Source organism: Erpetoichthys calabaricus, chromosome 11 (genome assembly GCF_900747795.2).
Source record: "Erpetoichthys calabaricus chromosome 11, fErpCal1.3, whole genome shotgun sequence".
NCBI lineage: Eukaryota > Metazoa > Chordata > Cladistia > Polypteriformes > Polypteridae > Erpetoichthys > Erpetoichthys calabaricus.
The window spans coordinates 86,040,123-86,067,078 of record NC_041404.2 but is presented as its reverse complement, the minus strand read 5'-3'; the positions used below and the strand labels follow the sequence as shown (position 1 = coordinate 86,067,078).

At 40.4% G+C, this 26,956-nt stretch overlaps 1 protein-coding gene across 1 annotated transcript in view; it reads right to left on the bottom strand.

Annotated features, from left to right (window-relative positions):
• Positions 1 to 5,174: 5,174 nt before the first annotated feature.
• The window catches only part of syt5a (synaptotagmin Va), a 61,842-nt gene continuing 40,060 nt past the window's right edge, over positions 5,175 to 26,956 (bottom strand). Inside the window, exons 4-9 of the mRNA XM_028813523.2 lie at positions 16,683 to 16,793; positions 15,557 to 15,724; positions 14,547 to 14,714; positions 14,079 to 14,196; positions 12,681 to 12,814; positions 5,175 to 8,987 (exon numbers count right to left, since the gene is read on the bottom strand). Coding sequence (XP_028669356.1) covers positions 8,778 to 8,987; positions 12,681 to 12,814; positions 14,079 to 14,196; positions 14,547 to 14,714; positions 15,557 to 15,724; positions 16,683 to 16,793 — 909 coding nt within the window. The 3' untranslated portion in view covers positions 5,175 to 8,777. The remainder of the gene's footprint in view (positions 8,988 to 12,680; positions 12,815 to 14,078; positions 14,197 to 14,546; positions 14,715 to 15,556; positions 15,725 to 16,682; positions 16,794 to 26,956) is intronic.

Below are 26,956 nucleotides of genomic sequence, written 5' to 3'. Positions count from 1 at the left end.
ATGTGAAAGTTCAATGGCACATATCAATGTATCTTCTACTCAGTATAGAAAATTGGTTTGGTTCAGAACCATTTGATCAGTGGTCAGCGCTGCATCCACAATCTTAATTTCAAACTAGCTGTGTCCTGTTGCAAAAAATCACAACCAGGTTTTATACAATGAATAGTCATTTTACCTAGGTTAGTTTTTAAATGTAAAAGCATGATTGTTTGAGAATGAAAATGTCTTACTTGATGCACTTTGTATATGGAGGTTGGTAGTCTAGTCGTTAGATATCAATGTAGCAACAAGAAATCATTTTTTTGGTAAGTATGGTTTTTCTACCTTTTGATTCAGATGGTATGATTTTAGTTTAGCACATGGACCTACAGGTTTGGTTTTTTTTGGTCTGCTAGGGGTGCCCCCTGCTCGCTTCGCTCGCCAGCATCCCCCCGGCCAGCGCTACGTACCAGCCACTTTGTGTCTCTGTCGCTTGCTTTGTGAAGAGTGGGGCTGAACACACCCCATGGAGACGCTGTCACTCCTCTGAAACCCTCTCTTTAATGGTGATATAATGGGAAACAAATAGTTTTTTTTTTTTTTTACCTCCTCTTTGCTCGATCAGCTGCTGGCTTGCTTTTGCTGCCCTGCCACGTGATCTGCATCTTGCGCGGCGCACTTCGGTTATATCACCTATGTCCATATATTCAATCTCTTTTTGCTTTTACCTTTTCATCAATATCGCATTGAATTTTGATTCCGTGCTTGGAATTACATCGTGGCAACGCATCTTATAACTGCCCATGAGTGACTATTGTTTCTTTCTCTCTACAAGAAATGTGTCTTGACAATAGCATTCACACAAATGAGAATTGATTTCTCTCGTGGGATTTCACTTTCACCAAATAACAAATCTTTTAATTGGGAAGAAACACTACTTTTTTTTTTCCCTGATGGCAACATGAATTAGACGATCTACAAGTCTCCAACTTAAAGTTTAAATCTGAACAATATATGTGATCTCTTTTCGCTGTTCCGTTATTTCACCGAGTAATATTTTCTGTTTGTTTGCAGTAATGCGATCTTTACTATCATTTCTTTGAGACTTTTGAATTTTCATACTTCCATTGTCTCTAAACTGGCCTGCATGTGTACAGCGCCAACGTTTTTGGAATCTTTTAATTCTCATATATACGCCTCTTCATTGGGAAGAAGCACTACTTTTTTTTCCCTGATGGCAACATGAATTAGACGATCTAAAAGTCTCCAACTTAAAGTTTAAATCCGAACAACATTTTTGATCTCTTTTCACTGTTCCGTTATTTCGCTGAGTAATAATTTCCGTTTGTTTGTGCTAATGCAATCTTTACTCTCCTTTTTGGAGTCTTTCGAATTTTCGTACCTCCATTATCTCTAACCTGCTCTGCATGTGTACCGTGCCAACGTTTTTTAATTCTTTACGACGTTTTACAATGTCATCTACTCTTTGTTTTATTTCTGGCCCAGCATGTGGTTAAATCTCTTGGCACAAAGACTCATCTCGTGGGATGTAAAAGTGTCTTCTCTGAGAAAATCTCGTCTTGTCTCCTTCCAACCTTCCAAGATTTTATTTTATAATAGTGCGATGATGACTGAGTCTATACTTTAAAAAAATATTTTTGATATACACTGGTGTGAAAAACTATTTGCCCCCTTCCTGATTTCTTATTCTTTTGCATGTTTTGTCACACAAAATGTTTCTGATCATCAAACACATTTAACCATTAGTCAAATATAACACAAGTAAACACAAAATGCAGTTTGTAAATGGTGTTTTTTATTATTTAGGGAGAAAAAAAAAATCCAAACCTACATGGCCCTGTGTGAAAAAGTAATTGCCCCCTGAACCTAATAACTGGTTGGCCACCCTTAGCAGCAATAACTGCAATCAAGCGTTTGCGATAACTTGCAATGAGTCTTTTACAGCGCTCTGGAGGAATTTTGGCCCACTCATCTTTGCAAAATTGTTGTAATTCAGCTTTATTTGAGGGTTTTCTAGCATGAACCGCCTTTTTAAGGTCATGCCATAGCATCTCAATTGGATTCAGGTCAGGACTTTGACTAGGCCACTCCAAAGTCTTCATTTTGTTTTTCTTCAGCCATTCAGAGGTGGATTTGCTGGTGTGTTTTGGGTCATTGTCCTGTTGCAGCACCCAAGATCGCTTCAGCTTGAGTTGACGAACAGATGGCCGGACATTCCTCCTTCAGGATTTTTTGGTAGACAGTAGAATTCATGGTTCCATCTATCACAGCAAGCCTTCCAGGTCATGAAGCAGCAAAACAACCCCAGACCATCACACTACCACCACCATATTTTACTGTTGGTATGATGTTCTTTTTCTGAAATGCTGTGTTCCTTTTATGCCAGATGTAACGGGACATTTGCCTTCCAAAAAGTTCAACTTTTGACTCATCAGTCCACAAGGTATTTTCCAAAAGTCTTGGCAATCATTGAGATGTTTCTTAGCAAAATTGAGACGAGCCCTAATGTTCTTTTTGCTTAACAGTGGTTTGCGTCTTGGACATCTGCCATGCAGGCCGTTTTTGCCCAGTCTCTTTCTTATGGTGGAGTCGTGAACACTGACCTTAATTGAGGCAAGTGAGGCCTGCAGTTCTTTAGACGTTGTCCCTGGGGTCTTTTGTGACCTCTCGGATGAGTCGTCTCTGCGCTCTTGGGGTAATTTTGGTCGGCCGGCCACTCCTGGGAAGGTTCACACTGTTCCATGTTTTTGCCATTTGTGGATAATGGCTCTCTGTGGTTCGCTGGAGTCCAAAGCTTTAGAAATGGCTTTTATAACCTTTACCAGACTGATAGATCTCAATTACTTCTGTTCTCATTTGTTCCTGAATTTCTTTGGATCTTGGCATGATGTCTAGCTTTTTGAGGTGCTTTTGGTCTACTTCTCTGTGTCAGGCAGCTCCTATTTAAGTGATTTCTTGATTGAAACAGGTGTGGCAGTAATCAGGCCTGGGGTGGCTACGGAAATTGAACTCAGGTGTGATACACCACAGTTAGGTTATTTTTTAACAAGGGGGCAATTACTTTTTCACACAGGGCCATGTAGGTTTGGATTTTTTTTCTCCCCTAAATAATAAAAACCATCATTTAAAAACTGCATTTTGTGTTTACTTGTGTTATATTTGACTAATGGTTAAATGTGTTTTGATGATCAGAAACATTTTGCGTGACAAACATGCAAAAGAATAAGAAAATCAGGAAGGGGGCAAATAGTTTTTCACACCACTGTAGCATCTGCACATTTTAAGGGTCATTTTAAAAACTGCACCAAATTGGTGCGCTTAGTTTTTTAGAACACAACAGAACCAGCTGTAGTGTAGCCTGTCAGTATAAGAAGATAGATAGATAGATAGATCTTTGTCTCTTTGTCTATGTCTCTTCACTAATTTTGGGCTCACTGTGTCTGTCATGTTCCTCTCACCAGTCTACATGGGCATCAATAATGTTTGATCCTTTATAGCCCTCTTTTTAGGGTTTGTTGTGGGTTGTGAGTGGGAGGTTCTCACGAACTTACCTTTTGTTGTTAATATTTTGCTTAAATTGATTTTCAAAATTGTGTTTTCTTTTTGAACTTAATTGTAATTTGATCACAAAAAACTCCTGACGTTAATAGTTGCACTTCCTGTATTTGCCTATTGTTTTCAATTTATTCTTTACCTTACTACACCATGTAGAGGTTGCTACGCGCAATCATTTAATTGTGTATGGTAGGAAGTTTGCAAGCTCTTATGTGTATTTTGTTACATCTGTTGTTGATGTGGATTCAATTTATTTATTTGTTTATGTATTTTTATCCTTGTTATCTTATCATGTGTCACATCATGAAGACCTTTGATAGGCTGGTCTTGGGACTATGTGAGTCCTCTTGTGGTAGACCACCTGGACCCACTGCGGTTTACTTACTGTAAAGATAGGAGTGGAAGATGCAATTATCTACCTACTTTATAAGGCTTATTCCCATCTGGACAAAGCAGTTAACACTGTGAGGATTCTGTTTTTTGATTTCTCCAGTGCCTTCAATTCCATCCAGACATCCCTGTTAAGAGTTAAGCTCAGAGTTGTGCAAGAGGGATGAGCCTATTTTGTTCTGGATAATGGACTCTCTGTCAGGCAGACCACAGATTTGAAGACTTGAGGACTGTGTATCTGATGTGGATGTGAGCAACACTGTTGTACCACAAGGGGCAGTCCTGTCTCTGTAAACCTCAGACTATAAATATAACATCAGGCCAGGTCACATTGCAGAAATTCTCAGATGATTCTGGACTGTTGGGGTGTACTTTGTTTCTTGGTGCAGAAAGAACTGTCTGTAACTTAACATCAGCAAAACCAAGGAATTAGTTTTTGCTGCCCCAAAGAACCTCTGTGTCCAGTCAGTATTCAAGGAGTGGCTGTAGAGTTGGCCCCTCTCTGCAAGTATTTGGGGTCCACATCAATGACAGGTTAGACTGGTCAAGTAACATGGAGGAACTATATAACAAAGGACAGAACAGACTCTTCCTTTCTTAGGCGATGGTGTTCCTTTAATGTGGGTAGTGTCATCCTTCACATATTCTTCAATTCCGCGATGACCAGTGCGATTTTTTTTATGCTTTGGTGTGCTGGCATAGTAACATCACTTCAAAAGAGGCCCACCAGTTTCAGTTATGTGATTCACTCTGGACCCCCTGGAGGCAGTAGCAAAGGAGAAAATTAAAACAAAAGTGCCATTATGAACAAAACTGCACATCCTCTCTGTGACACACTAACACTGGCGTTTTTAGCCAACAAGTTATTCAGCAGAAGTGAGTCAAGAAATGCTACTGGGGCTTCTTTATATCAAATAGGAAATTTTCTTTCTTTTTAGTCATGCTGGTGTGTGTTCAGTCAATAGTGTGTTTGTATGTATTTATTTAATGAGATTCTGTTAAAAGCCTAATTTCTCCCTGGGGACAAATTATCTCTCTCTCTCTCTCTCTCTCTCTCTCTCTCTCTCTCTCTCTCTCTCTCTCTCTGTCTCTCTCTCTCTCTCTCTCTCTCTCTCTCTCTCTCTCTCTCTCTCTCTGTCAATGAATAGCAAATAATCTCTTTGGTTTTTTCCTCCCACCCAATCCCCAATGTTTACTCCATCCAGTGTTAGAAGCAGTATTGACACCAATCAATATCAAGTCATTTTTATTGAAATTCACAGCTAAAAATATTATAATACATTACAGTAGGCTTAAAATGTTGCGTCTTTGTATGTGTCTGCATTGGTTTACATTAATAAAGAATACATAAAGCATATTACAAGTGAGAAGAGGTACAGTCTGAAAGCTTAAGCCATGAGATGTTGTCATGCTTGTACCCTAGCCCCAAGTGCAGCTGCTGCTGATGGCCGGCAAGCCCACAAAACCGGTGATGCAAGTCCATTGGGCTCATAGACTGCTAGCAACTATTTACTAGTCAGCTGAAAAGTTCAACACACCAGGTGGTTACATGGCTGCATGTCAGCTTCCTGGGGAGAATCCAAGTAGTTTGGTGGCCAGTCCCAAATGTGCTTTTATTAATCTACTGGTCCTTGAATGCCCAGATGGGTCTGCTGATGCAGCATTGAATTGTAAGGCTGATGGGGTCATCCTCATGGGCAAGCTGCAAAAGCCTGTCCGTGGCAGCTGAAAAGCAGATGCTTGTAGGAGTGATAAATCACATGGAGTACACTGTGGTTGTTTTTTGATATGAAAGTTGCTATTTACAATAAAGCTTAATTGAATACTTTCATGAGATGAAATGGCATCAACATATCCCAAACTCCCACCCCAATACTGTCATATGTAGGGAAATGGGTTAGAGGTGGAATAGTAAAAAGGAGGCAGAGAGACCTTGGTAGATGAACCTGCCATATCGTCAAAGATGAAGCACAGAGCTGGGCAACAGAGTAAGTATCCAGGACTGAAGTGTCTGCTCACAGAAGTGTATCTGAACCTTGGCTTCTAACTGAAGTGAGGAAAAGTAAGACAAGATTGGTCACCTGAGAATGCCATCCATGCTTGGGGTGTGGGCCTTTTCTTCTGAGTCGGTGTTGCCTATTACTATGCTCTACAGAAACGTTAGGCTGAGGGCACTGACAGAGAAAGGTGAGAAAGCCACAAAGCAGGGTGAGCAAAGGAGAAATTCTGAGTTGGGACATTAAGCAAGGAGAAGAAGAGAGACATGAATCATGAAGAATGAAATATATGGGGTTACAGCAAGGTGGCCAACAACAGAGTAAAACCAATAAACTTAAGGGAGGAGCAAAGGGAGAAGATGTGTTAACTAGAGCTAGGCAAGAAGTGTAAATGGCTTAGATGAAAATAGAAAAGGCAGGGACAGGAATGAGTGATGACAGCTAGAAAGAGTGTCTTTGAAAATGTGTGAAGTCACACATTTATAGATGACAAATAAGTAATAAAAAATAAAAGAAGGAGGAGTAAAAGGGAAATTGAAAGAATCAGACAGAATCTGCAGATATGAAAATCCAGTAAAAATTTGACGAATGTGTAGAAAGAAATAAGTACAAACAACAAAGGTGAGACATACAGTATAAGGGAAAGAGGGGTGGTAGGTAGAAGTTACCAATGAATGGTGTGTGTGAACTGCTTTAAATAAAATCTTGCTCTGTACACTTTGTTGTCAGGTAAAGTACTCACTTTAATGAAATCTTTAAAATAAAAAGGGGAAGTAAAGAGATATATATGTTATAATTGCAGGCTTCCCCTGCTTTGTGAAGCAAATCCATTCCTGAAAACCTCTTTTGTAAGGTCAAATTTTTATTTAGCTTTTAACCTACTCTATGACTTCACATTCAAAGGAGTGGCCTTTCCTTTTTTTTTCAATTCTTTCACAATCTTTTTAAGTGTCATGACTCTCACGATAATACAAGATAACACGTGAGCAACACATGAGAAAACAGGACAGGAGCACAGCACGTGAACACAGCATCAGCTGTTAGGGTGATTAATACTGCCTTCATGTGCTCTTGGACAGGCGGTAAATCTGAGTTGTCGACTCAGAAATACCATGTGAACACTCAACAAGCTCAGAATTACAACTCGGACAATTCAGACAAAACAAAGCAAGCTTTTTTTAACATAATACTGACCTTTCACCCTAAAACATACAGTATAACCTGGTTGTCCCAAAATACCTTTTTTGGTCAAAATGTATTTGGACTGAAGTAATACATATTCATTATGTTTATTTTGCTCTTTATTTACACAGAAAAATGTCATTTATCTTTAATTTCTTTTTCTGGCAGACCAAGTGACAAATCAACAGTGATTTTGCATTTTTCTGAATAGTTCGACTGAAGTACAAAAGTGAAATTTTGCAGCAGGGAGTTACGAAAAGTCTGGTAGTACATGAATGCAACGGAAGACTATGATTAGGCATCACCAACTCCCAGCCGCGACCTTTCTGCAGGCTGCAGTGAGATCTACTTGGAATGACTGTGAAAATGATCAGATGTTAGTGCTAGGGGTTCACGTTTGAAAATTGTCCCAGGCTCAGTCTGCGTAACTGAGAAAATTGAGTTTCATTTTGTTTCATAAGATGGAAAGTGGTACTAAATGACGTTCTTTAAATATGAACATTTTCATAATGTGGTGGTTCATAATTCAGGGGAAGCCCCTACTAAGCGGGTAACTGCTTTTGTACTTGGAAGTATTTCTGTATTCTTGCCTTGTTATGCAGGTAACAGTCCATCAAACAAGAATGAGAAATGTGTACTAACCTTTGAGAAAAGTTTAGTCATGTCAAATGGTAATAATGCCTCCTTATACTGTAATTAAGCAGGTAATCACTGTGTAATTATAATGCAAGTACACTATAACATCAGACAAGATAGTGCTAAAAAGATGATAAAAAGAAGAGAAAATGCATGAGTTTGAAATGAACAAGGCTGAAAGGGAGTATTGAATGTCAAAGATCACAAAATTCAAACAGTAAGTAAAAGAATCTCCAAGAATATGGGGCAAAAAGTGGGAACTTCAAAAAGAAACCAAAGCATGGTACAGAGGCATAAGAGCTCAGACAGGTAAGTGAACATTTGTATGAAAAGTTACTGAAAATACAAAAGGGAGGCATAAGAAAAGATATTTATACAAATAAACCGATGGAAATAGGAGAGCAATGAGGGAAATTGGGCTCAAACAGCACAAATCAGGGGGTGACAGGTTCACTCAGGGTCGTGTATCCCAGTGAAAGCAAAACCCATAGAAAAAACACTTATCTGATGGCAGGACATATTCAGTTGAGTTCCTTTGCATGGGCACATGGTGTGCTTGCAAGCTCTGTGTCGTGTGTGTGTGTGTGTGTGTGTGTGTGTGTGTGTGTGTGTGTGTGTGTGTGTGTGTGTGTGTGTGTGTGTCTATGATGTGAGGTGACCCTAACACGAGCCAAAGAACACACAAACTGTGTTCACTTCCCTTTAACAAAATGTCAAGCTGGCAATCTGAGAACTCGGGTTTTGTGTATTAGAATGGCAACTCACAATTGCATAGCGGACATAAATGTTGAATCAGACAAAAAGATGGGATAAAGCTGCATGGCACTTGGACAAGAACTCCTAGTGTCATGTTATCCCACATACTGCTGCGCACAGCAACTTTGGGACTATTTCTAATAGTGAATAAGTTAAACAATGATAATAATTATAGCATCAATCAAAGGGAAGTGAACTGAACTTCATTGCCACCCACAAATAATCATGCTGTTGTGCACCGAGTGCGAACTGGCAGTGAATTTAGTTTGGCCTGATGCCTAGCATGCTGTCTACATCTTGCTCTGGTTGAAGGGTGTGCCACTGGGCGATGGGGCGTCTCGGATTAGCAAGCATGTCTGACCAGTGACGAAGCTCAGTGCCTGAAGAGTTGCAGCCCACAAACACTTTACCAATGGCGTCGTTCTTGCCCAGCTTGTCATAATCCAGGACTGTGAGGACGACCTGAACCTTCTGCCATGTGGGAGAGAGAGAGAGAAGACAGAGTTACAGTGGATAGACAAGATTGACAAGCTAAAATGAAAGGGAAAAAACAACCATTGCAAGGATTCTGAGGACAGTGGTTGAAGTGCAGCTCTGCTCAATGAGACCAGCAGGTTACAATTCCAATGATCAAGAACATTTTAAGCATTTACCAATGACATTGAGCCATATGTACATACAAAAACATCAATAACCCAATTTTCCACTACTGCCAATGTAAGATGATCAAAAAATACAAAATATTAAAAGGATAATGGAATTACTCTAATATAGGTTAGGATAGAATCTTATATTCTATATAGGATTGTTAGTTGCTAATAGACCATATTAATCCATATTGATAGAATTAACATTCTGTAACTGCAACCACTTAACCAGCTGCTTTGTGCAGTTATGACATGTATGACATGACATCCATGGTCCATCCCACCTGCTTAATCTACACGAGACAGCATCAGCACAAGTCATAAAACAAACCTGGATAGGAAATCACTCGACTGCTCCACTGTAAGGAGCGTACAGCTAATGGGGCAATTTACAGCCCTCACATGGGATATGGAGAGTGGTATGAAGAGGACAACCCAGAGAAAAAACCCACAGAAAAGCAGAGAACATGCAAACTCCACCAAGACATTGACCAGAATAGAGTTTATACCCAGTCTCCTGGAGGTGTGAGGCTTCAGTGCTAATTACTGTGCCACTGTACTTCCAGAACAACTGGCCTCAAAGTGTCTATTCTGGCAGTTAAAACCTAATGTGGATTTACAGTGACAATTCCTACAGTCAAATTGTGCAGGCTGACATACATGGTGGCAAGTAGAGATGCCCTGTCATCTGATAAAAAAGAGGGCTATGAATTAACTGACAATGACAAAAGTGGCCTTTAACTGGTGCAGTTGCGTTTGCATACAATGTATTAATGCACCATCCACAACTGAATGTCTACAGGATTGAAAAATAGTTCTTTTGGTTTGTCACACATTTGAAAACCTACTTCTCTCAGATATCCACTCATCACTTACTGAAACATACCAGAAGAAATAACAGCATTATGACAAAAACACAAGGTACATTTCATAGTCTTCTCCTTAACACTGATGCTAAAGCCTTGAAAACAATGCCCTCTAGGCACAGATAGAGGAACCGCAATCTGCTCATGATGAAATTACAGCTGATGGACAAATTCATGGAAAGACCAGATACAAAAGTAACAAAGTATCAACATCTCTATGGTAAGTACCCCTGCAAAAGTTAATCAAATGAGGCTGAGTGCCAATTGGCCATGTGTGTCAGCTATAAAAGACGTCCAACAATCAAACTTCAGTGTGTGAGTTAAGCAACTAGCAGAATTCCAGAGAGACCATACAGTCAGTGTCCATCAGTCACAAAAACTGCAAGCTTATTTCATGTGTCAAGGGGGGCAGTTTCATAAATAATGACACTTTGCAGCATTGGCCACACATTGAAACTCTCCAGAAGGGATAGAGTGACACTTTACAAGGAATCTCCTAAGTGCTTCTAAAGTACAACCTCAAAAAGCACCACAGAATTGAATTAGCACTTCTCTGACCCTGAACAACCTCTGTGTCAACAGAAACTGTACATTGTGAGTTTACAGATATGGGATTTATAGCATTCAGAAATGACTTGTAGCTATGGCCAGTGCACATAGATGCACAACCTGGTGTAAGGAGCACAAACCTGGATCACTGAGTAACCAAAAAAGCAACACAAATTGTCTTTCACCGAGTAACCAAAAAAGCAACACAAGTTGTCTTTCACCGAGTAACCAAAAAAGCAACACAAGTTGTCTTTCACCCAGCTTCCTACATCTGGGCAGGTTTCTATTTGGAGAAAGCCAAAGGAAATTTGGGTCTCCATCCTCCCATTTTCTGATTCTGCTTATCCAGAGGAGGGTCACAGAGACAAGGATGCCCTCACCTACAGTATCTAATGACAACTGTTAAACATAGTGGGGGATCCATAATGATATGAGCAGCTGTTGTGTAGCAGCCATCAGATTGCTCTGTGTGGTTTTATAACAGTCAAGAAATATGATGCCAAACACTGGTGCAATGTTGTTCCCTTGTTCCAGAGTTATCTTGGCACCAAAACCATGCTAAACTAGTTCAGGAATGATTTTGGGACCACCTGGATGAACCCAAGTACTGTCCTCCCTGACCTCCCATGACCTCCATGATTTCCAGATCTGGACATCACTGTTTTTTAATGTAACGTTTTAATGTAAAGACAATTTCCACCTCCTTCATTTCTCATAGAGCTGGGGCTTTTCTTCTTGGAGCATGCTCTAATATCCCTCTTCACACAGTTCAAGACTTGCATGACAGCACTCCAAGAAGGATAGAAGTGGTTCTAAAGGCAAAGGGGGGGGGGGAGGGGGGGGGGGGTCTACTTCTTATGAGATCTTTAATGCTAATACAGCTTAATTTTTACAGTTATTTTGTCCGCCCCATTTACACTTCACCTCTAAACAAATAGGAAAAAAAGTGAATGCTGAAAAAATGAAAAAAATACAAATATACGGCCACAATTGAAGAGTATTTTTTGAAAGAATCATACAAAGAAAGAGAACAAAATCAAAAAACCACAGAAGTAGGAGGAAATCTGGTGGAAATCATGAGAAGGTATCATGAGTAGCAAGGGTGGTATGAGGTAGCCCATGGTTTAGTTATCTCTGTGGAACTTCTCTTCATGTCTGCACAGATTTTCCTTCCACACTCAAAACACATCTGTTGGGTTAGCTGGCAGGTTTAAACTGGCCCTGTGAGCGTGAAGGAGTGAGTGAGTGTGTCCGTTATTCCAGAGTTGGATTCTTTCTTGACTCTGATACTGCTGAGATAGGCAGCAGCCTCTGTGACCCTGAACTGCAATAAATAAACAGGCTAAACAATGAACAGATGTTTGGATAAGAAAAAATAAAAAGGTTTTAATTTCCAGTTCCTTATTTAAATCTGCTTGTGCTCCCAATGTAAAGGTATACATTGCAACAAATTATGATGCTTATGCAAAGGGATCTGTGAAAGTGCAAACCTTCAAAGGCGATATACTGTACACTATATGCTATGAAAGAAATTTTGTTTTTTAAAATTGCTACTATTGCACACTGATATAAAACTCTTTTATTGTTTTTTAGCACTGGGACTTAAAAGAAAGTTCTCCACCTCACCTGAGGAGAGGAGATGGATGACACTTGCCTGGAAGGAGTGGAAGAGAAAAAGAGAATAAAGGATTGTGCTTTGCGAAAAGCAGCCTGTTAAAGGTACACTGTTCAATTAAAAAACTTATTTTGAAGCTGGGGACTTGTGTCTGGGGTTTGGGGCTTGGTGACGCCCTCTAGCGGTCACACATTCATATGCTAAATATTCTCTTTTATACTCATACTCCAGCCTTTGAAGCCTTTGTCTAACACCAGCACCACCATTGTTGCATTGCAAATGTAATATATTGTTTGTTGTGCTCCATGGGCGTCTTTGTTAAATAAATTTCTTATATGTTCCTGGAGTCTGCAGAACCTTTTTATGTACTGTAAGTAGAACCCGGGATCAAGATTTTTTCCCTATCAAAGGTCATGCTTATCACAGTGTCAGCAAAACACAAAGAGGAACTAGAGGTGGGCAAGAAGGCAAAGTCAGAGTACGTTACCTGGATTTGTTCAAATGGGACCTCAAAACTGAAGGACTCATTATAGTAGGGGTTAAGCGTGTTTTTCTTTATGGTTGTTTTCTTCTTCTTGAGTCGCTTGCCATTTTGCATCAGATGGATCTTCACATACGGATCTGAAGAGAAAGTTAGTGAGAACAGTTCAGGAGACTGAGTGTGCAGGGCAAATAGCATGTGTGGCAACTACACTGTCTCAATGTTCATGTGGGGTCAGCCATGTCCTGTTGTTGACTTTCACTGGATATGGCTAAATAAAAACAACGAAAGACAGATTATGAAACTATCTCACAGATATAGGCAGTCAGGCAGACATACCGAGTCTATGCAGAAACATACAGCAGATACATTGAGAATCTACTAAGGTGGATCACATGAATTAACTTCAGTAGTTTAGTGTCTGAACTTAAACACTGATTATATTGCATCAAGTCAAAATGAAAAACAGGCCAGGCAAGAAAAAGTGATTTGATCACAATGTGATGGAGTTAATAAACAGCTGGAATGTATTTGGACAAAGATGGTGGAGGTGGACTGGGTACTGTCTGTCCAAACACATCTGATCCAACGTTGATAATCGTCTGCTGACTCTGGTCAGGTGTGTTTGGCCAGGAAACACTTAAATGTGTGCAGAGCTGAGGGTCCCAAGGACATGGATTAAAAGACCCCACCTATGTGACAGGAGGGCCTGTATCTGAAGAAGCACTGAGTACTGTTCACCTGGGTCACTTGTGGAAATCTGGAATAAAGCTTTTGAATCATAACCATTTCTTTCATTTTTAAATGAAAACTTAAGAATGTTTTCACTAACTCAAACCATTAGAAGTGAATGAAGAGAATGATGCAGAATAATGAGTGAATTTTGCAAGGCGTACATAATCAGATTATATAGCAGAAAACAATAATATAATGTATAAATAACAACTAATTTGTGATGGAGTAACTTTATCAAAACATAATTTACTTGAATAAAAATACACTAAACTAGTTTAATATTTAGATGTTGAAACCATGCAGAACTATAGGCATGGTTATATGAATTCTTACTTCACAATTCGAATGAGCAACCATTGTATCAAAAAACAGACTAGTGTGGACATTTCCTGCTGCTGAGTCTAAGAAGCCAGGTAGGTCAAGAAGTTATCTCAGAAAGACAGACAGGTTTATGAAAGGTGCTGCATTACACAGATAGAGAAATACACAAAATACCAAAGACAGACACACAAAGACATTATCTTGTTCTTGACTATAACCAACCATAGATAAACAGAAATAAACACAAACATACAGAGTACATAGACAGATTGTCAACTATAAAAAAATTAGACAGACAGACAGACAAATAGACAGACAGATACCGATTCTATGCAGACAGATAGATACCAGACAGCCCCCCTACATCCATCTTCTTGAGGTTTTTGGCCTCCAGGACAATCACCGTCAGTTTTCCTGCGGTCGGCACGTAGCGGAGGGAGAAGCAGATATCTCCAAGCTTCTCTTGCTGCAGAGACAGACAGAGAGTGAGGAGTTCCCACTGACAGACTAAAGGACAAAGGAAGTTAGGCAGACTAAAAGAGGGGTACAGACTGCTCATGCTTCATTTGATGGGACACTGACAGGGCTGATAACTCCCCTGGCAGTCACCTTGACCTTGTGGAGGTTTTACTCTCAGTTTGTTCTTACTTGTGGCTGCTATGTTCAACTGATTATAAACTTTCAAGTCCAAGTGGACTGCAAATGCTTGCACTAAATAATATTATTCTATTTATTTATTTTTTAACTGAAAATGTGATCCCAGTGTTTTCATTCTTTGCTGATGTCCCATACAGAGAGACAACACCCTTGCCTCACCTCCTCTTTTTCAGCGCTTTGCAGGTCTCTCCATTCCTCAATCAGGTGCGCCAGGTCCACTTGGTTCATGGGGATGCGCACCTCTCCTATAGCATCATGTTTGGAGAATCGGTCAAAGTCATATACGGCCATCACTAGGGTCTTTCCACCAAGCTCTGCATAGGGGATCTGTAGAGGAATGAGAGCAGAGAACATGTGGAGGACAGGAGAGCGATGAAAATCTTAACAGTAACCATAGAACAAATAGAAGAGAAGAAAGCCGGACCCTAGAGGATTACAAGCAGACCTTAATGCAAGGAGCTGGAGTCCCATGTAGTGTCCAAGGTGTAAGAGACGGCCAGTAGCTCAACCCCTTGATATGGAAGAATGGGGGAAGGCAGCTTTTTTAGGACATTGCCTCCCCCAAGATACTAGATGGCAGTTCCCTTGGGGTGTAGAGGTGCCCCGGATTCCCACAGGGCATCCTGGGATGTGGAGTTTGGTATCTTAGCCCTGTTGTGTGTCATGGTTGTTGCCAGGGGGTGCTGTGGAAGGACGTTGGGAGACAAGGTTCTCACCTAGCCTGGAAGTACTAGCAGGTCATGGGAACAGAAGCTCAGAAGTACTTCCGAGATGATTAAAAAACTTAAGTTCTCCATCTGACCCGGAAGTGCTAGCAGATCATGTGGACCAAAGAGCAGAAACACTTATGGACACTATATAAAGGACTGCTGTGAACCCACAAGCGAGCCAGAGTCAGGTGAAAGTGGATGAAGCTTGCTGGGAGGTATGGAGGAGGAAAAGATAGAAAAGATTTGTGTTTGTGCTTGATTATTTGCCAGTTTACTGTGGCTGTGGTGCTAACAGAGTACTGTGCAAGAAATAAAAATGTTCTTGGTGTTTTTACCTTGTGTCCTGCATGTCTGTCTGTTGGGTTTAAGGGGCAACAGTAACTCCTAGCGTCCACAAAGGATAAACCTTTATAAGGTACAAAGTGTAACTGAATATACTGTATAATGTTAAATCCCCACCTTAAAGTAGAAAGACTCATTGAAAACTGGACACAGTGTCTTTCGATGGACCTTTGTCTCATACTTCTTCTTCTTGTCAGGCAGCAGGTATACTTTCACATAGGGATCTGACGTACCGCCGATGTCCATCGCCTGGAGATCCTTGGCTTGAAGGATGCCCACAATGAGCTGCCGGAGAGATGGAGGTGTTTATTGTCATCCTGACAACTTATGTGACCTTTGCCATTGTTTAAACTCTTCTCTGTTGTCTCTCATGACAAATATTTCAAGGCATAATCCTATCAGCAACATCTCTGTCCACCTGTTTTCTATAAAACTGGAAATTGTCAAGCTGTTCTATGCCCACTCTATCCTCTACAGTGCCAAACACTCATCTTTTTCCACTGAGAGTCACAGTCATATTTAGTGGTAATGCTAGTGACCAATTTCTATACTTATCTGTGTCTCATTTCCACAGTGCTTATGATATTTATATATTTACGGTTATGTTGGAAATGAAATAATTATTTCCTGTATTTGTATGTCAAATGGGGAAAATATGCTATAATACAGTATATACAATTAACATTCAACATTCATTTTTATGATCAGCTTATTTTTTGAACTTCACTCATTCATTCAGTACTGGATGGGGTGTCAGTGTGCTGGAGTGCAAAATCAGTCAATAAATTACCAGTCAATTGATAGACCCATCTTTGGAAACTGGAGTCCCAGGAGAAACCTCAAAGGGAGAACACCTGCAAAGTGACTTGGCCAGGAAATTTTTAGATTTCAAACACTTTTTACCATAAAGCATAGAGCTATCCTAAAATTTGTTCATACAAAGGGGTGCTAACAACTCAAATAAAAAGTAAAATGTGCATTTCACCCTGATAGTAGGCTTGAAGGTCCCATTGTGGTGTTCTACACATCACCAGCAACACGTATATCCAGACTAAATTCTGAGCTCATTAGTCTGTTGTGGCCTGGTCAGGGTGCAGTGGCCTATTGGGAAATGGTTTATTCTTGAGAAAATTCTTGATGTTTTCATCTAGAGCACACCCATTATTTCAGCACTTTGAGGGAACACATTTACAAAGACTGGGACCACCTTGCATTTAGCAGATAGCCCTGTATATTTGCCCACCTGTCCTGCCTGGAAGTCATAGTCCAAGGAATACTGAAGTGTTCCAAGCTTCTCTTGTTCTGGCCTCTTCTCATCCAGACCTGCGTCGAGGTCCTCTACGTCAGGTTGCACCTGTGGATATGCACAATACATTTATTGAAGACTTTGAATGAAAAGACAGGTTTCTATCTGCCTGTGTGTAGCCATTTGCTTTAATGAAAATGGCAACTCAGAGGAATACGTAAGATTATAGCATTACAGTCATCATCACTCTTCTGTTTAGAGTGGGTGGCATTATTAGGTGAACTCTAAAAAACAGGGTAGAGTGCCCTTCTTATTAATGACAAAAAATGAATGAGGTGAATTTTCACATTGGCCAGAAAGACAAACGGATGTCAAAACAAAGCTAAATATTAATCGGTAGAACAGGGGCTCAAACCATCAAAACCCAAAACAGAACCCAAATTTGCAGTCAGAATTCAAATAGGAAAAAAGAGATGAGAGATCCAGAAAACCCAAATAAAATTTGAAAATCCTTTCCTTTGAGAAATTTTGCAAAGTAATTGACTTCAGGAAGTGCACTTTATAGTCAATATAATCTGTGACCATTTAATGAAGTCACTAGTAACCAGATGGAAACCAGTCAACACAACTGTAGAAAATAGCGGTTCCTGTAATGAAACAAAATGGCATTACAGGAAGGCTCAAATAAATTGAAAATAACTCCATGTGGACACAAATAAATTGGAAATAACTACGAATCAAAAAACTGATATCAGGAATGTCATTCTAGCATCAGACACTAATGCAAATAATTAAATCCCAACGAAGAAGAAAGCGAAACATGGCAGAAAATAGCACAGAAGACATTTCCAAGTATTAAAAAGATGAGATAACAGATCTGTTTGGTTTGGTACAACAGGGTAAAGTTCCTTTAGAAGTAGCTGCCACATTTAAGAACACAGTAACTGTGCATTTCAGGACCCTAGGAGAGGATGTTAGTTTACCTTCTTCACACAAATGATTGTGGGAACTGGAAACAATCTAACAAGTCATGTAGCTGAAGCAGAAAGTTTAACAACTTTTGAAGGGTATCTGACTGAGATATTGGGTCAACTTGGCTAATAGCTAAGTAACCAAAGAAGTTTAATTGACTTATAAGTCTCCTTTTGCTTGTCAACCTAATCATTTTGTTAAAGTTTGAGTCAACACTGTACTTACTGTTTTAGAGATGTATCAAAGAGTTTTTCAAAGATTTTACTAGGTGGTACTGTATCTATAGGGAATGGCTCTTAGGATACATAAAAGGAGTTCAGGCCAATGGAATTGGATTCAGTTACTTTCTTATGAAATAAATTGTTAGTAACTTGTAATACTGGGGGTCTTTAATGTTTCATTAAATTCACGTGTTTTAGTCAAATTTATTTAATTCATACAAAAGAACCTGGATGGGCCACCTCATATCGGGACCCAAGTGCTGTTGTGCAGTGGGTGACGCCTCAGCCCCACACCAGTTCCAGTCCCCAAGAGTCCTGACCCCACTGGCTGTCTTTCGGTTTATACTCTTCCTGCGATGAGGCTCTTGAGGGTTTTCCCCCATCCCCTTCATAACGCGAGCAGCCTTCCTTTGGGCGGCTACAGCAGAGCTAGTCCCACAGAGAGCAGAAAGGAGTCCTTGTCCTTTTTGAAATTCTTATGGTGACTGGAATGCCAATCCTGTCACCAACCACAAAGTTTTCTCTGCAATTTTGAGGACCACTTGCAGGGCCAGACACCGTTTAATGCCATACTCAAGACAACAGGTCCCAGGCCTTTAATGACATCTTGGGTGCAGCCATCAGCAGTGTGTCTGTCTGTGGAGAGAATGTTGACCCTGTCGAGAGGTTTACTTACCTCAGCAGTAACATTTATGTCTCTGGTGACTCTTCCTATGAAGTCAGTAGACGGATTGGGAGAGCATGGGGGGGTCATGAGGTCGCTGGAAAGGGGTGTGTGGTGCTCCGGATATCTCTGCAAAAGGACTTGACTTTGTATTGAAGGGGCGGTTGCTTACGGTGTTCTGAATGAGGCACATTACCTGTATTATGAGGGAGCATCAGTTGCAACACTACGGCCATGTGGTGAGATTCCCTGAGGGTGATCTGGTTCGTAGGATCCTCATTGCTGAGGACCCAAGTGGCTGGACCAGGCTAAGAGGACACCCACATTACACCTGGTTAAGGCAGATAGATTGTATTTTTCGGATGGTGGGACTGGACTGTGTGTCTGCCTGGCTTAGGGTTGCCAGCTGGGATTCCGAGCTGTTTCGTAGTGTGGTGGACGTGGCAACATGCTGTACCAGTGCATGCTCCCCAACCTGACTTGATACAAAAGAACTCCACCTACTGTTTTCTTTATGGTATTTTCCACTACAGGTATACATGGTGGTTAAGAATGTAGATTTTACTTCAGATGAGGTTCTATTGTACTGCACAGAGGCACTGAGTGTTAAAATGAAAAACCAAGCCACACTTAGGTTGTAACCTTGGCAAATGCTGTTCACCTCCATGAATTGCAAGAGGAACTAAAGTGTCTAAACCCAAGAATTTTTAAACTTTATTTTGTCTTTATTAGTCACATGAGCACCACTATGAAATATCCAGTACCATCCACTAAGAGTAGTGTAGCAATGTGACATTTCACTTGTTATCTCAACCATGAATATGTCACCTTTTTATAATCCAGTACATTTTAATGGTGTGAAGAAACAGAAAAAAATAACAAGGCCAAAAAATAAATTAAAACAATTTCTTATTTATCAGAAGTCAATTTTCCTGCAGTGGCGTAGCTAGGGGCAGGTGGAGGGGGTGGTCCGCCTCGGACGGCACATTTTTGGGGGCGGCATAATTGGCCAAAAGGCCCAGTACAATTTGTGTGTAAGCAGCAGAGTTTGGAAAAATATCACTCATGAATGAAAATAGTAAAAGTCTCTGATTTTTTCCACAAATACTTCAAAAATAAATTTCAGACTGTCTTTCTGTGACGGCATCAGACACAGCAGTTGAAATTTATGAGGCAATAACAAAAATAAACATAAACATTACACAGATACTAATTTCTAGGATGATAAACAACTAATTTACAATTTATAATTTTGTTTCATTATCAATCCGAATGTGTTCTTGCGCTGTGCAGGAAACATCCCCACCTATCATTTGTACACTACACTGGTTCTGGTTTTTGTAGCGTAATTATATTAAACTAATAATCAGAACATGGCTTATCAGTGCGTCTATACCATATTCTTGTCTAGCTGATGCTTACAAATAATTATATGTGAAAAATGATTGCTGTTTCTCTATATATGAATAAATCTATGCAAAATTTAGCTTAATTTTTCTCTATATGTCATTTTAATTTTCTATTTAAATAGGTGAACATATGCTGGAGGGCGGCAAATTGAAGCACCACTCCGCCCCGAGCGGCACGAACTCTAGCTACGCTGCTGCTTTCCTGTTGTTAAAAGTGTTGTTGACTTCAGTAAGGAAGACTGAAGTTTCAAAGTAAGGTGATTGTTTATCACATGCAAGTAAGACTTTCATTGTACACTCTTAAAAATAACGATTTAACAACACTTTATGGTTCTTTTTTGGGTTGTGTAGTTCCTCATAAAACAAGCACCATTTTGTTCTGGGAAGGGTTCTTTCCATACAGTACGAAGCTGGTTCTCTGTGCTTTGAAAAACTTCCTAATATATAGAAAAACAAGCTGAAATCTTTAATGTATGGTAGGCTGTTGGGCACTAACGGATTAAGAAAACCTGAACTTAGCCAGTGCTACTGTATGCAGCAAGAGTCTTTTTAAAATCATGACCCACTGGTATTTCACAAATCTGTTACCATCTAGTCATAGCTGTAGTGGTGTTATGGACTAAGGAACTTCATATCCCACCTGACCCTTGGGGGTTGCACTATTGGACAGTTTCTGGACAGTGGCTAGGCAGGAATAGGGCCTGTCAAGTGAGCATGATGTATAGGAAGTGTGCTACGCCCAGTAAGTTGGGAAAATATTTTTGGAATGAGGGGAATGGAATGTTGTGGGTCAGATGAGGATGACGAATGTGTTGGGAGATAACAACTATATTAAAAGTGAGGTTTGCCCATCACCAGGTACTCATTTCACTTGATCAGAGTCTGTGTGTGCATCATGCAATAAAGCTTGATTCTACTGCCATTCCTGAGACTCCGTGTGCCTTTCTTAGGAGAGAGGGTGTCCCCTGACCCTCCACGACATATTCTTTGATTTGCTGTATTTTGTGTCTCTGTGTGAGAGTGGTGCTAGCCTTCCTAAGGACAGGTGTGTTCCTGAAAAAAAAAAATTAGCAAATCACTACATAGTTATTTATTGTTTGGAGCCTGTTACAAATCTAAATAAATTAAAGGTTCTTTCTGGAACCTTCATGTGGATGAGTTTTTTGGGAACCAAAAATGGTTACCCTATGGCATTGCTCTGAAGAATCATTCTGGCACTTTTATTTTTTAGAATGTACACTGTACATGCAACAATAATGGACTCAAAAACATATAAAAATGTCATAAATTAAGCATACACAGCTTTCAGCATTTCAATTGCCATGAAAAACTGGAGCAGACTGTGTTTTTTTTAATTATAATTCAAAGTGAAGGGTTTAATTATAACTTTCTTTTGTGTTAACAGTGGGAGCGTTGACTTGAATAAATGAGCAATTTGAAAAAAAAAATGGCATTTTCAGTGTGCAATCAACGTTGAGCTGAACCGAGCATTTAACCAACTGTATAATGAAACATAATTTACACTGTAGAGAAACCAAACATCATCTTAAAAACAAATTAATATTCATCTTACTTAGGTGAAGATTCAGAAGTTCAAATAATGTGCAGTGATTGCTTTTAACAAATAAAATATGCTGTATGTTAGTTAGTGGAAAGCCGACCAAAACAACAAAAAAAACAAAAACAGATTTGATAAATTTCATTTGTATAATACAATTAGTGATATTTTTACTTGGTTCAGTTTATTAAATGTGTACATGTAAAGCTCTTAGCTGAATGTGTACAATAAGTCTGCTAGTAAATATTCATTATTAGAATGGGTTTCAGTCAGGACTGCACTTCCCTTTCTCTGTTAGTTTTGTTCTTTTGTCATTTTTATCATTTATCCCCAATCTCTGATCCTGGTTTACATTTTTTCCTGTTTCTTCTCTTTGTGTTCAGTCCCTTACCTCATTTCTAATCATTTCAAGTTCTCAATTATATGAGAACCCTATTTAAGATGCCTGCTGCCACAGCTACCTTGCTCTGGCATTTGTTCTTAGTTGCAGTGTTCTTTGACTCCTTTTGTGGTCCCCTCATAGGTTTGCGTTGTTTTCATAGCAGTTGCAACCAACTGAGCTTGACTGCTTAACTGTATCTGAAATTTGTGGAAAATCGTAACAGAATACAATTAAAGCTGAACAATCTTGACTGGTAATGCTGGCTCATGGAAAAAAAAATAATATCATTAGTTCACGAATTGCACAACACAAGTGTTCTTTGAGGTGTGATGTGAAGTTTTGCATACAAGTTGATAAATATTTTGTCTTTATTTGTAACTTAGGCAAAGCAGTGTAATATTAGTATTTCATTAATAAGAAGCATTCATGTTTACCCCCCTAGGACTAAGTCAGGATAGTGAATTTTACGACAGGGTTGGGGGGGAAGTGCTTCAAACAAGTTTGGCAAATGTTTCTCTGCTTGAGTCTCTCAGTCAACCCTCACCACAGGAAGGTCAGACTGCCTAGCTGGCAAGCTTCACGGGGGCAAGTGTGAAGGTATTTTCTGTCCCATTGGTCTGAAGTATGGCTGTTTGGAACTGGATTGTATCAGAAGCCTTTAAGTACCATGATGCCCTATTGGCTGTAGGGGTTGGACAGAAAATCTATAAATTTGCTTGCTTCACCCCTGTCTCTCTGTCTTACCAACTGATAAAGGAGCATCTCACACCATGAACTGAAAAGGACAACACAATGAAGAGCACAGCTCGGCAGCCATGTTGAGACAGGCATGCAGCCTGTTCTGAAGAAAGCTGACCACAAATGATGCCTTAACTAGAGACATTCTGAGTAACTAACAAGTCTGTGTGCCGCCTGAAACTACACATCACCATTTATCAGGTTGTATGGTTGCCAATATTCAAATGTACTTTGCATATTGTTATTATTTATGAATACTATCAATAATACATTATTTAAATTGTAACATAACTCCTGCTTGTCTTTTAGTACACCTTATTGCCTGAGGTTATAAATGTAGAAGGGAAGGTGGGGAGTTATAAGTTATATGGTACAGTACCTTATAAACAGTGGTAAGACTGTGAGATTTGAGGCATTCTGACAAAGGATACATATTAATAATACAAAAAGGGGAAAATAGAGTAATCTGTTACTCTACCAAGACAAAACATTCGGCGATAGAAAATATGCCTGATAATGAAAGTTAAATATATATGCCCTAGAGTATTCATCTTTATCTGGGTTTGCTGTCCTCTGTTTTGTGGTGTTCAACAGCTGCCATACAGGATGATGTGCTGTGGTGCGATCTCTTAACTTTTAATCTGGTACATTTTTAATGAAATGACATCATTGTTAAATTAACAGGAAAAGCAGCACCAGCCCCAAAATATTACACCAATTAACATTTATAAGCAACTGAGAGATGGCTAATAGCATTTCTATTAGCCAATTGAAGAGCTTAAAGCAAGTTGAACTATTTAATCTGAGTGGTTGTTGGATTTTCTAAAATGCAGACTAAAGAATTATTGGCAAACTGAAGCCCACCCTTCAACGACAAAGGAGAGCACACCTGTGACCTCTTGGGCTGGGATTGTTTTGCTAAATCCTTATATGCAAAGGCCCTCTAAATATCCAAAAGAACTAAGATAATACCTTTGAAAGGCAAAGAGACATCTACTGATAACTGGAAGTATGGGCTGTTCTCAGTGAAGAATCCAACTACTCAATATCCTTAGGTGTTACTTTTTTTCCTGGTAAAATAAGCCACAGGTGGCAAAGACTTCTGTAAAGGGGACTGTAAGATTAGAGTTCAAGCAGCTACTGCACAAAACAGGGGGTAAAATAATCTCTAAACAGAAGATCCCCCTTCCTTTGAAATGAAAGGAAAAGGCACCAAGGGTTTACTCTTGACTGACTTTATAGTTACTAAGTGAGATCAATTAGTCCCATATACCTTGAGAGATGTCACCGTAGCCTATGTAAAGAGGTGTCTGTTTAGAACATTGACTGCAGGGAAAGACCTTGAGAGATTTAGCAAAAAAGAAATGGATAGTGCTCCACTAGAGAACTAGCGAGAGCTTTTTGAAACATATCCAGAAGAAAAGTCATAGTCTAATGCCAAAAAAAGTTGAAAACAAGGAATTCAGATGCACAGTTACCAAAGCCAAAATCGCAAAACAGAAACAAAGTCAAAAATACTAGCATGAGTTGAGGGCAGACAACATTTTCAAGAAATGGATTTAATTTGAACAAAAGATCAATTGACAAAAGGGGTTTTGGAATCTGCTAATTCATCTTTTTGATGATCTTTTAAACTCATTGTGCTGCTGACAAAGGTTACAGCCTTTGAGGACATGCCTCTAGCAACAAAGGAGCACAAATGGTGACAACAAAAAAGGAAGTGAAAACAGCCCAAATAAATGTATAGAATTGAAACCAAGCTGCTAATCCACAAACAACGGTAAAAATGGAATCTAGGGTATTAAAAAAAATTCTCAAAATTAGTCCACGAACTCAGAAAAGGTAGTGGATTTCATACATAAAAATGAAAGAAAATCACAAATTATAACAGGTAGACTGTGGCAGGGCTCACTCTCAGTGTCATGTAAGAAGCACTGGTTCCCATTGTTATCGTTCAATGGAGCAAATAATTTGGAGAGGATGGTAAGTAAGTTATCAACGGTTTCCAGAGGGTATCAAGGAGCTTCTCTGGGTTATATGTGGACATGCCATCTGGGAGTTGTATACCTATTTAAATGGTAGGAGCACTAGCCATTTGCCTTTGGGTAAAGAAAAAAAGGGAATTTTAAATGAAGGAATGGTGTAAAACCCTCTCTATGCCGATAGTATGATTCTGTTCATCACTAACCCTAATGTATCACTGTCAGTTTTAATAAATGCATTGAATTACATGGATTTTAAAATTAATCAGCAAAAAGTCTGCTTTAACACTTATATTAGAAGGCTAACTGCTGACATCAATCTGGGCACTACAGTTACTAGTAAGTTTACAGATCTTTTTAATACAATTTGAACAGTTTGAAGGAAAGCACTAAACAAGCTATCAATATATAATTAATGTTTCACCTTACTCTAGGCAGGAGAAGTAATTTATAATGCATATTCTCTCCAAATGTGTATCCCTGTTTCAAGGTATTTTTATATTATTAAGAAACCAGTAACGGTGCACTGCACGATAACGTGCAGTGAATACACTTGACTTGAGCATTCATAGTTTTCATCCTCTTTCTCTGTACGTTTAGCATTCGTTTGCTCAGAGGTTGATGCGCTTGCTGCTTCCTGAGCAGCTCTTCTTTTCTTCACCCTAGCAGCCCGCTGTTCTCTTCTTTCGTCGGCATCTTTTCGTGTTAAAACTGATTAAGTCAGTGTTTGTGTTGCAATTACTTTTGCAAGTACGTTTTCCTTAATTTTTCACTTAAACTGGCACTTAAGTCTTCAATCTGCCTCAAGAATGATTTATGATATGAAGAGGTAGGGGTAAGGTGTTTTGTTATTGGACTTCTGTGCTCGTCACGGATTGTCCATAACGAACACCATGTTCAAGCATAGGGGTGTTCATATGTGCACTTGGCACCAGGACACCCTAGGCCTCAGTTCGATGACCGACTTTGTGGTCGTGTCGTCGGACTTGCGGCCACATGTCTTGGACACTCGGGTGAAGAGAGGGGCGGAGCTGTCAACTGATCACCACCTGGTGGTGAGTTGGCTTCGATGGTGGGGGAGGATGCCGGTCAGGCGTGGTAGGCCCAAACGTGTTGTGAGGGTCTGCTGGGAACGTCTGGCAGAGCCCCCTGTCAGAAGTAGCTTCAACTCCCACCTCCGGCAGAACTTCGACCACATCCCGAGGGAGGTGGGGGACATTGAGTCCGAATGGGCCATGTTCCGTGCCTCTATTGTTGAGGCAGCTGACCGGAGCTGTGGCCGTAAGGTGGTCGGTGCCTGTCGTGGCGGCAATCCCCGAACCCGTTGGTGGACACCGGCGGTGAAGGATGCCGTCAAGCTGAAGAAGGAGTCCTACAGGACCCTTTTGTCCTGTGGGACCCCGGAGGCAGCTGATAGGTACCGGCAGGCAGGGCCGGATTTATATGAAAGAGGCCCTAGGCTATTCCACTTATGAGGCCCTTTCACCTTCCATTTTTAAGTTTGTAAATTACATGAGAGATAATAAAATACGTAATACGCGTTGATCTTAACCAATACATTTTTATGTTTGTTTATTAGTCATATGCGTAGAATTTCTCCTTATTAGTGTAATTTTAATTTTGCTAACAATTTGAATGTAGGCCCCTCTTGATCTTGAGGCCCTAGGCTGAAGTCTAGTTAGCCTATAGGAAAATCCGGCCCTGCCGGCAGGCCAAGCGGAATGCGGCTTTGGTGGTTGCTGAGGCAAAAACTCGGGCGTGGGAGGAGTTTGGGGAGGCCATGGAGAACGACTTTCGGACAGCTTCGAGGAGATTCTGGTCCACCATCCGGCGTCTCAGGAAGGGGAAGCAGTGCAGTGTCAACACTGTATATGGTGGGGATGGTGCGCTGCTGACCTCGACTCGGGACGTTGTGGGTCGGTGGGGGGGAATACTTCGAAGACCTCCTCAATCCCATTAACATGCCTTCCAATGAGGAAGCAGAGCCTGGGGACTCGGAGGTGGGCTCCCCCATCTCTGGGACTGAGGTCACCGAGGTGGTCAAAAAACTCCTTGGTGGCAGGGCCCCGGGGGTGGATGAGATACGCCTGGAGTTCCTCAAGGCTCTGGATGTTGTAGGACTGTCTTGGCTGACACGGCTCTGCAACATCACCTGGACATCAGGGACAGTGCCTCTGGATTGGCAGACCAGGGTGGTGGTCCCCCTCTTTAAGAAGGGGGATCGGAGGGTGTGTTCCAACTACAGAGGGATCACACTCCTCAGCCTCCCTGGAAAAGTCTATTCAGGGGTCCTGGAGAGGAGGGTCCGTCGGATAGTCGAGCCTCGGATTCAGGAGGAACAGTGT